General features: G+C 38.6%; 1 protein-coding gene across 1 annotated transcript in view; it reads left to right on the top strand.

Annotated features, from left to right (window-relative positions):
• adarb1b (adenosine deaminase RNA specific B1b) overlaps window positions 1-15777 on the top strand; it is a 166409-nt gene that overhangs the window by 121700 nt on the left and 28932 nt on the right. Inside the window, exons 4-5 of the mRNA XM_052148122.1 lie at window positions 10694-10771; window positions 14845-15773. Coding sequence (XP_052004082.1) covers window positions 10714-10771; window positions 14845-15773 — 987 coding nt within the window. The 5' untranslated portion in view covers window positions 10694-10713. The remainder of the gene's footprint in view (window positions 1-10693; window positions 10772-14844; window positions 15774-15777) is intronic.

The raw sequence follows: 15777 nt of genomic DNA on the forward strand, positions 1-15777 counted from the left end.
TGGTGTAGCAACCGTTTTAATAATAAAGTATCCGGTTTAAAGGAACATAAATTTGATGGGAACAGTATTGCCCATTTAAGTTTGTTACCACAGTAGTAACACAATGTGTTAGCCAAGCATTTGCGAACTTAATGGCGTACTGTTGACCTTATTTTCTAAACCACAAGCAGAAATAATGTCTGCAAACCGTTCATGAATACATTTGGACATGAACAGTCACATTCAATTCAGTTGGACAATTTATGTATGAATGGCATTAAGAACGCTTTACACAGAAATTCATTCTGCTCGTGTTTCATGAGTAAGACTCTGTTTCTGGCCTAAAAGTTAGAGTCTCTGTTTAGTTTAGTTTTTATGTATCTGCTTGTGCAGTGGCACATAAATCCTTAGCTCAGCACTGACTCAGGCAGCTTTCTGTGTCTTTGGGCTGAACTTTTCAGCCTATATGGAGTGGGGGTCAAAAATGAAAAAAGGAGATGAGAAAAATGGAAGAAACTGGAAGCATCTTTTAAAGCCTTTGAGGTGGATTGATCGTGTAGGTGGGCTGACAGCTGTCCCCAATGTGGCGGGCACTCAACCTTGGTATGATGGAGTCTAGGAGAGTAGCCATTTATTGTTCTTCCTGCCATGCCTGGACTTTCATAGCTACACATGTGGCTGATTTATACTTGACAGCACATGCCAGGCGGGTGGATGAAATGTTGGACTGGGTGGTACATACTGTGTGGCGGTAAAAACCTTGGCTGCAAAAAAATACAACTGTTAAAATAAACCATTTCTTGTTGAATTTCCAGCAAAAATAACTGCTGGGATATTTATTGGTACTGTGATACAAGCATTTGGTAAGCAATGTGTTTGAGCAAGTGCTAGCGCATGTGTGGATGTGTGTAAAAGATGAGAAGCGTTCGTGGTAAATTAGTGTTTAATGATCTCTGTATGCATTTACATATGCGTATACATGTTAGGTCTGGAGGAGTTGAAGAATATCATCTGTACCGCCTCTGTAACTTACACCTTCAGCTTTTCTCCTTTCGTTCTCCACAGAAAGCGATCTCACAAACTATCGGATAAAAAATTCATCCCGGCTGCTCTTTCTCCTCACCGCCATTCTGTCAAATCCGCTGTGGTGTGATGAACAGTCAGCTGTCAAATATTTATTCTGCTAACACAATAAAAGACTTTCTGGCATCTGTTCTAGCTCCAGGAATCAGCTTTTTCAGAATGTTTTTTTCTGCTGCAGTTCTGAACAAATCTTCGCACTGCCTCAGCTCGGAATACTATTACAGCGGAATTCCAAAGCTTAAGAATATTCATTTAATTGCCTTCTCTCTATCTATAGACTTGCTGGCTAGTCAGTCAGTGGCTTAAAGGTGAAAAGTGTCATTTTTGTGCCACTAGCGACAGCAAACAGACTTGCAAAAGTAATTACTGTTTTAGAACAGGTTTCCTAAGCACTAACCCTGTAAAAATTCCCACCCCAAACCAGGGTCGAAAATTTCATCAAAATGTTGGGGTTGGACAATAAACATAACAATTCTCAAGAGCAATTTTTGAAGGGGACACCAAGGTTTTTTTTGTTGCCCCGTTTGCATTTGTATTTTATTTCTTAAACAATTATTTTAAGAATATATCATTATATTATTTACAATACACAAATTTTAATGATATTTTAGGGGGGACAACCCTCAGATGGGGGGGTACTGACCCCCCCGACCCCCCCTGCGATTTCCGCCTATGCCCCAAACTCGCCTCAGTCCTGAAATTCCTGGGGTTGATATTTTACTGGCAGTTAGATTGTTCACATAGAAAATCCCTCTAAAAAAGTTTCATATTATTTAGTCTTATTTAAAGCATTGGTGATATAGACCATTTCAAGTATGTAATGTAATGTAAGTAATTAGGACGTCCAAACGTATTTCTGGATCCTTTCAACAAAGTGTCTTTTCGAGGTAAGTCAGTGGTTAGTCCAGTAATGTTCTTTTTCCAGTCACATGACCTTTTTGATGCACAACTTTTATTCCTAACAAATTCAATAGGAGTTTATTCGGTAAATGTGTTTCAATCATAGTTTATGCACATTTCTTCTTATTGAATAAAAATATATATAACTCAAAGCGTATACATTTTTTTTTTTTATATACATTTTGGAAATGTGTTTGCTGCTTGGTGTTTCCATCCACAGTTTTTATGCGATATTCCAAAATGCGCATACAAAAAAACATTGATTGAAACCGCTAATGACGTTGCCAACAAACAGTCCTTGAAATGGTCAATAATATAAAGACATATAGAGCCTGACAATTTTTGGGGGATTTCATCTATAGGTTACAAAAAAATAAATGAAATTTACTTATTTAACACAAGTCGTTATAGCATTAAAAATAAGTTGATTTGCACATTCTTAGTTATTAGGAGCTAAATTACATTTTCACAACAAATGTCCTGTGTTAATTTGACGGCAAATCTATTGTATGTTTTACACTTAGGAAATAAGGAAAATGAATGCTGTCGATTACAGTAAGTGACTCCATTTGTCTGTGCTCTTTGCATTGGGTTTATGGCAGTGTCCCTGTCCGTGGTGCTGAAAGCCCTGGTGTCGGTGTAGGGCTGTGTTTCATCAACTGCTGTGACATGCTGGGCTCTAGGCCACCCTGCCCCTCAGCACTCTATTAGACTGCAATAATTGGCATTCAGGCAGGTGGAACAGAGTAGGAGCTCATATCAGCACCGGTATTAAGTTTATTTGGAGAGCTGAATTTATTTGTCCTGAGGGCTGGTGTTTGGTCAAGCTTTGGCAGAGGCGTGTACACCAATATTTTCTGCAGCGCTTTCCAGCCGTGGTGCTCCACTGTTTCTGAACCCATATTAAAATGAATTATTTTGTTATGGAATTTTACTTGAGTTGCAGTCTAAATTGAATGTAATGAGACTTTGCATCGCAAAATAATGGCAAGAAAACATGTCTTTCTAATGAGTTGTCCTCGCGGGCTGCACGCTAAAACACAGCGTGACCAGTGTAGTCCAATTAATGAGCAAATTGCTCTTTTGAACCGGCTCTTTTAATGACTTGATTAAAAGACTAACAAATTCACCAGTTGAATTAGTCTGACAAAATCTTAACTAAATGACTCCCAGAATCAGTCAGAGCAGTTACTGAATGAACATTGGATTTACTTAACTAAGGTTATCATTACTTTCAGAAATGAAGCAAGAGCTATAAAACTTAAGTCGGTATCTTTACTAACAGGTTGTTTTTATGACACCGTGTAGTTTAAAAGCATTTGAAAGAGAACTGAAGATTTTATATATATATATATATATATATATATATATATATATATATATATATATATATATATATATATATATATATATATATATATATATATATATATATATATATATATATATATTGTGTACAGTTGTATTGTTTTTTTAATTAAATAAACAAATAAATATTTTTATTTATTAAAATATACATATATATATATATATATATTGTGTACAGTTGTATTGTTTTTTTTAATTAAATAAACAAATAAATATTTTTATTTATTAAAATATACATATATAATTTAAATAATTGTAATTTATTCTAACAAAAATATTATATATTCTGTTTTATTATTATTATTATTATTATTATTGTATTTTTTTACACAAGTAAAAAAAAAAATGTTTGTAAAAAAAACAATATGGCTTAAATATTTTTAAATATAATTATTTTACAAAAACTTAACGTGTTATATACATATGATGGGGATCTCACACTGCAAAAACAGAATTTTGTAAAAATGCTTGCACTTGTATTGTTTTCTGAAGAAAAGTCAATGTTTGATACTTTATTTAATACCCATTTATGTTCGTTATTTAAATTAAACTACATTATATTTTGAGGTATAGAGCTCTTAGCTTTTCTTTTTTAAAATATTTGTTAAAAAAAAAAAAAGGATTTTGAGAAGGTATTGTGTAAAGTAATTGAAAAAATTAATTAATTTTAACATATAGGAATATCCATTCACTTTTTGACCATCAAGATTTTAAAAGAAATGGTGACCAGTCACTGAACCTAGATATAAACTGTCCATCTATCTATCTATCTATCTATCTATCTATCTATCTATCTATCTATCTACATTTTAATTATGTTCACCATATCTTTTAAGCATTTTAATAACCTTTTAGCTTTTTTGTAGCTCACAAATAGTTAACGGCAATAAAGTGAATTTGCTAATTATCCTGCCGTGTGACACATACGTTTTTAAACGTGCAAATATTCCATACAGTCTCTCGTTTAATCTAGGATCATAAAAAACGATATGAATAATTATTCAATAGTTACGGAAGATTTACAATAGTTTGCAAATAATTTTAGTTGAAATATGGGATGTCACAGTGCTCTCAGAGTTTGATTTTACTGTTTAATGAGAGCAAATGAATCATACGTCAATTACTGTATTAAAAAAAAAAGGATTTATTTACTATCCACTCCGAATTATATTGGCCGGTTATATCAATGCTCCATGCCTTTCAGAACATTTACCTCTCTTTCTGTATACCCCAACAGCATGACACATAACAGCCATAGTTAAAGGTAAAAACATGACAGAATGTTCTCATGTGTAAGGGCCAAAGTGCCTGGGGCGTATCCCCCTTCATCTGTCCGTCAATACAAAGCCAGGCCACTTTGGCAAAATTACACAGTGGCAGCCTGTGGTGAATGCCCTTGCTGTAGAAATCTCACCCTCCACTGTCACATAGCTCTTCTTTAGTTGTGATGTTGACACTCTCTATGTGGGTCCTGTAAAACACTCTCACAGTGATTCAAATCTGTGTCATCTCTTGCATACACGTCTTCATTTGAATACAGGCTCTGTAATGGCATTAAAGACTCATCTCAGAGTAAAAAACCCTCACTTCTGCTTTCATTAAGAGCTCATCAAACATGCTTTTTATTCAAAAGCACACATCAGTCCAGTCTATGCAAAGATAATGTGTTGTCTTTGTTTTTTTGTTATATGTATCATGAAATGTTGTGTGTCCAGATGCTGATTAAACTGTATCTGGACTGTGTGCAATCAGAGATGGAATGAACTAACACAGCTGTGCAAACAGGAAACCCTGTAATCACCTCTTAATGCCCTCTGTGCCTAGACAAGCCAATGCAAATGTAGCATGGATGCAACCAGCCATCCATAACTTTTCCAGTAGTCACTTCTGAGTCTAAGGCTTGGATCAGAGTCTGCCACTGCTGGTTCAAACCAAATGATGTGTCCAAGCCTTCATTAGTAATTCAAAGATTTCACTTCAGAAATGGTATCATGGCTTGTGCTGGTTCTAACAAGTTGTTGTGTGTGTGTGTGTGTGTGTGTGTGTGTGTGTCTCAAGCTTAAATGTAATTTGTCCATCTGTGGTTATTGAACATTCTGAGCCTACATGCAGCGTTGATGCTTCCTGTGTTAAGCAAATCTGGTGTCAAGCTGTAGTGGCATCCGTCCCTTCTAGTATAGACACTGTACCAGGCTGAGACTATGACCTTCATGCCGTGGAATATCCAACATCATGACACATCCAGCAGCCACCCAGAACAGCATCACCGCACCCTGTGTCTACCAGTTGTAGATTCAAGCTGGTCTCTTTGCTGTTTATGGATTCATGGGCAAAATGAGAATAGCAGTGTAAGTTAAATCAAAAGCGACAGACACAAAACAAGCTCGAGCCTCTGGCCCATTCATTACAATGTAGACCGTTAGGAGGCCAGCAAGAGCAGAATATAGCAGAGAGATGAAAAACATAGGGCTGTTTGTCGCCTGGTGAAATTTCGTCTCCACTCAGACAAATAATCCCTCTGAAATATCACTCCCCCTGACTCTTCAATTTTCTAATGGAATATTAATCTTTAATAGAGTGATAATTGTGCTAGCATATTTGATGTCACCCACCATTAGACCAGATTAATTAGGCCATTTAGTTTAGCTTAAAGTGTCATCAATGAAGAATGGGCTAGAGCTAAAGCACAGAGCTGTGATTGGCTGTTTTATGACATTTTGTTTTGATGGCGCAATATGTTTGTGGCTTAGTACCTTCAGGTGGAAGCGTTGGTCTTGCGTTTCAGGTGCAGCTTTTTTTTTTATTATTATTTTTACTATTATAGAAAAAGTTATTCAACTCCAATTAATGCAAACAATGATGTATCCACCTCCAAGTACTCCTGAGAAGCTCCTACGTCCTTAGTTTGTCATTCGTTATTATGACGTCACGCATTCAAGACAGAATACAAAATATGGAAAGAAAAAACACAGGCAAAAGATAATTCTGTTATTCCAGTGGATAAGCATAGGTGTCCTAACCCTGCCTGCCTAACCCTAACCTTCTTCAGTGGAAATCACTGTGCTTTTTCCATGAAAGCATCTATTTTACCAACAAAACAATTGCATTTGGATGAATTAAAATTTCTTTGGAAGTATGTTTACATGCATTTAAAAGTTAGTTTTAGTTAGACTAAAACAATAATTGGTGTTCTTAAAATGTTCTACTGAAGTTGTACCAGTCTTTATTTCACCCAATTTGGTATGCCCAATTGCCAATGCACTCCAAGTCCTCACGGTGGCGTAGTGACTCACCTCAATCCGTGTGGCAGAGGATCGAATATCAGTTGCCTCTACATCTGGGACCGTTAATCCACGCATCTTATCACGTGGCTTGTTTATTGCTTTACCGCGGAGACATGGCGTGTGTAGAGAGTTCACGCTATTCTCCGCGGCATCCATGCTCAACTCACCACGCACGAACAATATTATAGCGCACATGAGGAGGTTACCCCATTTGGTTGCTTAGGAGACCTGGCTGGAGTCACTCAGCACAACCTGGATTCGAGCTAGCGAACTCCAGGCGTGGTAGCCAGCGTCTTTACCACTGAGCTACCCAGGCCGCCTACATACCAGTAAATTTTTTGCAAATGCAGACTAACAGAAATGGATGGTTAATTGCACCACAATTGGACTTGGCATTGTGCATGTTCTGTGAAAGCCAGAGTTGATGCACAATGTCAATTTACTACTACCTCATCCAACATCCTTAAAATACTCTATTACGCATTGCATCATGTATTTTGAAAGACAGATGAAGACTGTAGCTTGACTATGCAAAAACCTCCTGTAGCTTGATTCTAACTGCGCATGTACACTTACCGATGTACACGTCTTCTCTCTTCGTCTAGAAACTCATTTAAGATCCTTATCATAAAACATTGTCCAATAAAGACCACCTCACTATAGCCTTATGTCAAGTCTTTCATCTCGACTCTTATGAGCTTTTTAAAAGAAATATTGAATTTTTCTGTTGTGTTAAGTAGCATCAGTGTTGGTTGGGACTAAGAGCCTGTTGATGTCAATAACTGTATTTTTCCTCCGAGGCAGCTGAAGATGAGGTCTAATCGAATGGATATTAAAGTCACAATAGACTGCGCCTGCTATTACTGTCTGTCAAGCACAGCCCTTTCTCTCAGAGATTAGTTTCTCCTTCTGAATATTTATACACTTACTGTAGGCTTAGCCTCAGAGTCAATGCTGTTTGATTCCTCTTCTAACCTCTCTTCTCCTCTTTTTCTCACTTTTCCCCTTTCTTTTTTAATTCAAGTAGATTAAGTATGCTTAATGCCATGATTTAGAGACCAAATACGAGTGCAATACTTTATTTTCAGTTCTTGCTGGTACCGATTTGTACTGGAAGCGTTATTTTCAAGTATAGTAAAGTGGGATTGATGATGTTAGGGTAATGTTCTTAATGATTTCATGAACTGTTAAGAGGATGTGCACAGCCAGGCCTGGAAAAGTAATGGAAGTTGTGTAAATATATTTAATGTAAAATATTATATGTATTAAAATACCATCATTTTAGTTGGTACCAATATCAGTTAATTTTTTACAATTCTTGACATTTTAAAGTAAATACCATAGTAAAAATGTATAATATGCTATTTTCTTCTTTATTTAAAAAGTTAAATATTAATGTTAATAAACTCAGCAAAAAAAGAAACGTCCTATCACTTTCAACTGCTTTTATTTTCAGCAAATTTAACATGTGTAAATATTTGTATGAACCTAAAAAGATTCAACAACTGAGACATAAACTGAACAAGTTTCACAGACATGTGTCTAACAGAAATGGAATAATGTGTCCCTGAACAAAGTGGGAGTTCAAAATGAAAAGTAATAGTCAGTATCTGGTGTGGCCACCAGCTGCATTAAGTACTGCAGTGCATCATCTCCTCATGGACCGCACCAGATTTGCCAGTTCTTGCTGTGAGATGTTACACCACTCTTCCACAAGGCACTTGCAAGTTCCTGGACATTTGTGGGGGGAATAGACCTGGCCCTAGCCCTCATCCTCTGATCCAACAGGTCCCAGATGTGCTCAATGGGATTTAAATCTGGACTCTTCACTGGCCATGGCACAACACTGACATTCCTGTCTTGCAGGAAATCATGCACTGAACGAGCAGTATGACTGGTGGCATTGTCATGCTGGAGGGTCATGTCAGGATAAGCCTGCAGGAAGGGTAACACATGCAATGACATCAAGCTCATCCCGATGATGCTGTGACACACCACCCCAGACCATGACGGATCCTCCACCTCCAAATCGATCCTGCTCCAGAGTGCAGGCCTCGGTGTAACGCTCATTCCTTCGACAATAAACACGAATCCGACCATCACCTCTGGTGAGACAAAACCATGGCTCAACAGTGAAGAGCTCTTTTTGCCAGTTCTGTTTGGTCCAGTGAAGTTGGGTTTGTGCCCATAGGTGGAAAGTCTGAGCACCGATGGAGGGATTGTGCATTCCTGGTGTAACTTGGGCAGTTGTTGCCATCCTGTACCTGTCCCGCAGGTGTGATATTTGGATGTACTGATCCTGTGCAGGTGTTGTTACATGTGGTCTGCCACTGCAAAGAAATCAGCTGTCCTTCCTGTCTCCCTGTAGCACTGTCTTAGGTGTCTCACAGTACAAACATTACAATTTATTGCCCAGGCCACATCTGCAGTCCTCATGCATCCATGCAGCATGCCTAAGGCACATTCATACAGATGAGCAGAGACCCTGGGCATCTTTTCTTTTGGTGTTTTTTGGGGCGGCTGTGGCTCAGTTGGTAGAGCGAGTCAGCCACTAATCGCAGGGTTTGTGGTGGTTCGAATCCCGCCCACACGACTCCACATGCCGAAGTGCCCTTGGGCAAGACACTGAACCCAAAGTTGCTCCCAATGGCAGGCTAGCGCCTTGCATTATGGTGTATGAATGGGTGAACGAGTCAGTGTAAAGCGCTTTGAATACCGTTAAGGTTAAAAAGGCGCTATATAAGTGCAGACCAATTTTCTGAGTTAGTAGAAATGTCTCTTTAGTATCCTAAGTTTTTATAACTGTGACCTTAATTGCCTATCGTCTGTAAGCTGTTAGTGTCTTAACGACTGTTCCACTGGTGCATGTTCGTTATTTGTTTATGGTTCATTGAACAAGCATGGAAAACATTGTTTAAACCTTTTTACAATAAAGATCTTTAAAGTTACAAAATCTTTAAAATGCAGTGTCCTGAAAACTGGACATTTCTTATTTGCTGAGTTTATAAACTTACTAAATAAAAACAATAGAATGTTGATTCTCAATGAAGTAAACACTGCTTTTCAATATTGATTTGATTTTTGATGAATATTAGCAACATAATAGACAGTGGAAGATCAATTAGGCTGCATTAGTGCCTTTACACTGAAGTCTTATGTACAAATATTTGACACATACCTGATTTATTTGTATTTAAGACTTAAGCGACTGTTTTATATTTATCGCACATGGGACCAGCATTGACCAAGAAGCACATTCAACCATTCGGGCATGCAACTGCATTTCTCAATTAATAGCGCTCACACCTCACTATAAACAAGGAAATGTGTGTGTTGTTTCGCAACTTAATAATGTGTATTTCCACCTTGTTAACACAAAATATTTTGCTCAAATCTTCAAAATGAACATTCATATAGACTCTAGTTGAAAAGCTGAACATGCATTTAGCTTTGATTTAAATAAAAATGGTGTAGTGGTCTTAGCACATAACTGGAAATCTGATAATCAGAAGGTCGCTGGTTCGAGCCCCACAGCCACCACCATTGTGTCCTTGAGCAAGGCACTTAACTCCAGGTTGCTCCAGGGGGATTGTCCCTGTAATAAGGGCTCTGTAAGCCGCTTTGGATAAAAGCGTCTGCCAAATGCATAAATGTAAATGTAAAAATCTTGGTTTTCCCACACACCTCTGCCATCTGCATGGAAGCAACATCAGAAGTGCGCGGCCGCACATGCTCACAACTTGACAAAAAGTGGTCTTTGGGTGCTCTTGGTGGATGCTTACTCAAAAGAGTCCAGTCAAAAATAGCCCACCTCAAAATCTCTTGAATATCCTGGTCCTAAGATATGGCTAGGCTCCCCCCTGTAATGTAATTCTATGGGATTTTTCACCCATTTTTATCTGCCAGGCAAGCCACACAACTTGAGGTATAATTCACATCTATAGTGTTAACCGTGCAGAATGAGTTACGTGCCGAAGTTTAATACTTGGGGTTAGGGGATTGAGCAAATCCCTAATCCTAAGGATGAGCAATAGTAATAATATTGAATACAACTAATGACAGTGTCTGTTTTTTCCCAGGTGCGGTTGGGGCTCAGCAGATGCAGGGCCAACCAAAACGCTTCTCCACCATGGATGTTGATGAGGAGGAGAACATGAGTGAGTCCTAATATCTAAAACCCAAACCCTCTGTCAATGCACACATTGTTAAACTAACATGTCACTTAGTGAACAGTTCATGCCCCTTCCCTCTCTTCTCTTTGCCCCTCACTCAAAACAATCCCAGCTAACAACACTAAGAAATGTGTGAGGGTTAAGTGCTGTAAAGTCAAGCTTTTACATCAGCACATTAGATCTTCAGAACATTCAGACTTCAGCCACATTTCAGTACCTCATTCTATTGTTAACCTGATACGGCACACCCACAGTCCATTCACTGACCACACATCACACACAAAACTGGAAAGCACATTAGATCTCGCTAGCTCTAATCTGATTGCTGGCTTTACACAAATTTCAAGAGGACGCACTGGTTTTTATATGTTTATCTGATAACAAAGTTGTGTTTACAACAAGCACTTTTGAGGAAGAACTAATCATTGGATTTGCTAAAGCTTGTGAATTTAGTGTGATCAAATATTCAGTGTTTCAGAGAATATTCAGAGTTTTGTTTTGAGACACACAAAGCCAAAGTATACTTCTGCTTTGCATGTACCACTAAGTCTCAGAAACCGTGCATGTGACATCAATTTCATCATGTGCACATTCCGCACATACACTTGATGGCAAGCACATATGCGCCTGGTGTTCACTGTCCTAAAGCGTATCACAAAGCAATCGTATTGTAAATGCTTCAAACGTGTCCTGATTGGTCAGTTAGGATGGCACTTACTTTTCTGACATCGTTAAAGAAGACAAGGCGTTTTATTTTTGAATGCCCTGAAGACTCTTAACTCTTTCCCTGCCAGCATTTTTTAAAAAAGTTGCTAGCCACCGCCAGGGTTTTTGACGATTTTCGCAAAATTTTAATGGCTCGCAGAATATTTTCTTCCATGAATATATGAAGATGCTATATATCAAAATAAAGATCTGAGCCTCTGCTTTTAGGCAAAAAAAACGATTTTATTTTATCTTCATTTGTTCTTTTTTTTTATTGCCACTTGAACAGAGGTAGGTTTTTGTCAAAAACAACATTTCGGACAAAAAGCTGAGAAAAAGGCATATTTATGTCTGATATTTTGAGCTTCTCAATACTCCACTTCTTCATGTTTGAGACGATCGCAGTCTGTTTCTTTGATCAAAGAGTTGCGTACTCTTTCAAAACATGTGTGCGGGTCTTCCTTACCGTATACCACCTAAAACACGGATACCCGGAAAATTCCGTGTTTGGCGGGGAAAGAGTTAATATGTTATTGGCATTGTAACTTGGTTGTATACGTGTAGATTCTGCATTAATATTGGCTCTGTTCTGAAACCTAGTGAGCTTCTTGCAGTCTACTGCCTAGATTGGCAATTGCCTCCTAAGGCAGCATCCTAACTGAAATAAGACCTCAAAAGTTGGAATACTGTTTTGGAACAACACTTGCTAATAATTAAAACCTAAGAAAAATACAAATCAGGGTTCTCGCGTATCCTGGAAAACCTGGAAATTTGCAGTGCAGTTTTCCAGTCATGGAAAATGTGAAAAATACTGAAATGTTCTGGAAAATAATACATTTTGTATAATCAAACTGTTTGACTGTTGCTAACAAGGTTTTTGGTACACGCGGTTACCACTGGTATTATGTGGAAAACACAGACGGAATCACGAAATTTCTTTGTGTGATAATTACAATGCAAAAGTCTGATTTAATTGAACAAATATATAATCTGTAAGTGATGCACACTTCAGAATGGATGTGTGAAACTGACCACTCATACACTGAAAACACCTCATCATGATCATCACACACTGTGTGTGTGTGTGTGACAGTGAGCAGAATGCACTGACTCATACAGACTTTGTATTTATTTAATTAATTCACAGATTTACAGGGATTAAGAATCACACTGGACCATGTAGCAAACTGCTTATCTGGATGTGGGAAACTACTGTCAAAAACAAACTGAAACTTCAAAATAAAAGCTCTGTTTAAATGGGCTCATGTACTTTAGTTTCAATATTTCACTTGTTGGGAACACAAAAAAAATTGTCCTGGAAAATCGTGCCATGAAAATTGTGGGAAACCTGACATATGTATTTAGTATAACATTTGACAAATGTATCTGTTTTTAATTAGATTGAACTATTTTTATTGATGCTTTTCAACAATCTTGAATGAATTATGTGTATTTATAATCAATATCTCTCCCTTTGTCTGCCATCTTGTATAGATTTTTTCCCCTGAGCTGTCACAGTGCGTTATGTGATGGTGCCTTGAGGCTATGCTTCGTTTTTCTGTGTGGTGTTCTATCTCGCGCAACGTCGAGCACTCAGACTATATACAAAAGTAAACTATTTTGACCGCAAGCTAGTACAAGACTGATGCATGCATGATATGATTGCTTTGTCATTCTATTTTATTACAGTCAGTGCCAGGCGCATGCGTCGAAAAGCACAGACGTATACTTTCTGCATGTCTTAACTGGGCTGAGCGTAGACAATCTGTGCGAACTGGGCTGATGATGAAATTTGTGTTATGTTGGTAGCATATTGTCTGAAAATGCTATTTATTCTAACTGAAATCGCTTTGGTTTCCATCATTATGGCTGAAGTAAAACTGGATAAATTACACGTGTGTGAGAGAGAGAGAGTGTGAGAGTGAGAGAGTGTGTGGTACAATGTGCATTCAAATTTGAGACATAAAGGGTTCTACTGTTTAGATCCTGTAGACTATGTTCTCTCTCTTTCTCAATCTCTCTCCCCATCTGTTCCCTCTCACTCAATTTACTCTCCTCCCAGATATCTTATTATTTCTCCTCCTGTCTCACCCCCACTCGTCTTACCCCCACTCTCTTTATCCACCCTGTTGCTCCTCTTGTTTGCAGAGAGTTCTTACTCTTGTTCCCCCCACTGTTCACGGACGATATAATTTTTCTACCTGAGCACCGAAAGCAGTAACCTAGCGAGCTTTTGCTGAAGGATGTTATAAATGGAAATTTAGCCAAAGTTCCATCAGCTTTGTCAACAGGACATGATGATGTGTGGTTCCTCTGGTTATTAAAGCCATACAAAACATCTCTGACCAGTAGACCTTTAAAAATACACACATAAAACAGCCGAATGAAAACATGTCCAGGTCATATTTCGTTGAAAAATAAATTTTTTTTGCATGAAGTCAAGTCCATTTTTAGGACCATTAAAGGTAAAGTGAAATGTCTGTCTTTAACCATACCAAACAGAATTGCAAAAATAATGACTGTTTTCAAACAGTTTTTCCAAAAACACTCCACATCTGCTATTAATTACACAGGCAAATATTCTAGCCCCAAACCTTTTGCCATTGTTTGAGGCAATGTCTCTGGTTGGAATGCTCACACAAATAGCAATGTTATAATACTTTACATTTTGAGTTTTTTTTGCTTTATGACATTATTGTTCTGACAATAAAGCACATTTATCATTATTCTTTTTTTTATTTTTGGGGTGAAATATGACAGAGGTGTTCTTGGGAAATTTTGTGCAGTACACCCCATAAAATTAGATGATTTACACTGAGTAATGAAATACAACTGTATTGTGAGCTATATTACATTACTATATTATATCCACTTAATATATGGAGGGACCTGAAGATGTGCATTTTTCACCCCTTAAAAACAATGTAATTTAAGTAGTACTTTTTTTTTTTTTAAGCTATGGTTTTTGTTCTCCATTAGCATGCATTTTGTGATGCCAGTGATATGATTAATTTCACTTGGCATGAGCCATTGCCTACAAACTAAATGCCCAAACTATACATTAAATTAAATGTATGATCATTTAGATTTTATACTAGATGGTCATTCTTAATTATATTAATCTATATTTTCTGAAAGAACTTCTTCCACTGTTAGTCCCAGAATTCATCTGTTTCATAATGATGTTTCACAAGATTATTCTTAAAATATATCATGCTAACGACCCTCGGCCACAAAAAAAGGAATACACATCACTTGTTCAGTTACAAAGAGAGATAAAGGAATCTATAAATTTTACATTTACAAGATCCTGCAACGAAGGCGTTGTAAGTTACTCTTTCTGGGCACCGCAGGTTCATCCAGCACCGACGTAAAGGAAAACCGCAACCTGGACAACGTCTCGTCTAAGGAGGGAGCTGGACTGGTCGAGCAGCTCCCCAACGGTAGCAGAGGAGGGGGTCGCAAGCGCCCCCTGGAGGAGGGTAGTAATGGCCATGCGCACTCGAAATTCAGAACCAAGAAGCGTAAGAAAACGCCAGGGCCTGTTCTACCAAAGAACGCCCTGATGCAGCTAAATGAGATCAAACCGGGCTTGCAGTACAAGCTGCTGTCCCAAACCGGTCCGGTCCATGCTCCGGTGTTTGTCATGACTGTTGAGGTCAATGGGCAGTTGTTCGAAGGTTCAGGCCCCACGAAGAAAAAGGCCAAGCTGAATGCAGCCGAGAAGGCCTTGCGTTCCTTCGTCCAGTTCCCTAATGCATCCGAGGCGCACTTGGCCATGGGCCGTACGCTGACCGTCAACACAGATTTCACTTCTGACCAGGCTGATTTCCCTGACATGCTCTTCAACGGGTTTGAGACGCCGGCACCGCCTGAGGACATGTTTTTTCTGGGCTCCAATGGCAACGGCTCCTTAAACCCGCTGGGAGAGTATCCCGTGCCCCAAGTGATGGGCACTAACAGCCTTGTGCAGGCACCCCTGCCTCCACCCTCTTGCTTCTCCTCCTCATTGAGCGGCAAGAACCCTGTTATGATCCTCAACGAGCTTCGGCCGGGTCTCAAATATGAGTTTGTGTCTGAGAGTGGAGAGAGCCACGCTAAGAACTTTGTGATGTCGGTGACTGTGGATTTGCAGAAGTTTGAGGGCTCTGGGCGGAATAAGAAACTTGCAAAAGCGCGGGCTGCGCAGGCGGCTCTGTCGGCACTCTTTAACATGCAGCTGGACCAGACGCCTTCACGTCAACCCATCCCCAGAGAGGGCCTACAACTACACCTGCCCCAGGTAA

Source organism: Xyrauchen texanus, chromosome 18, assembly GCF_025860055.1.
Source record: "Xyrauchen texanus isolate HMW12.3.18 chromosome 18, RBS_HiC_50CHRs, whole genome shotgun sequence".
NCBI classification, from domain to species: Eukaryota; Metazoa; Chordata; class Actinopteri; order Cypriniformes; family Catostomidae; genus Xyrauchen; species Xyrauchen texanus.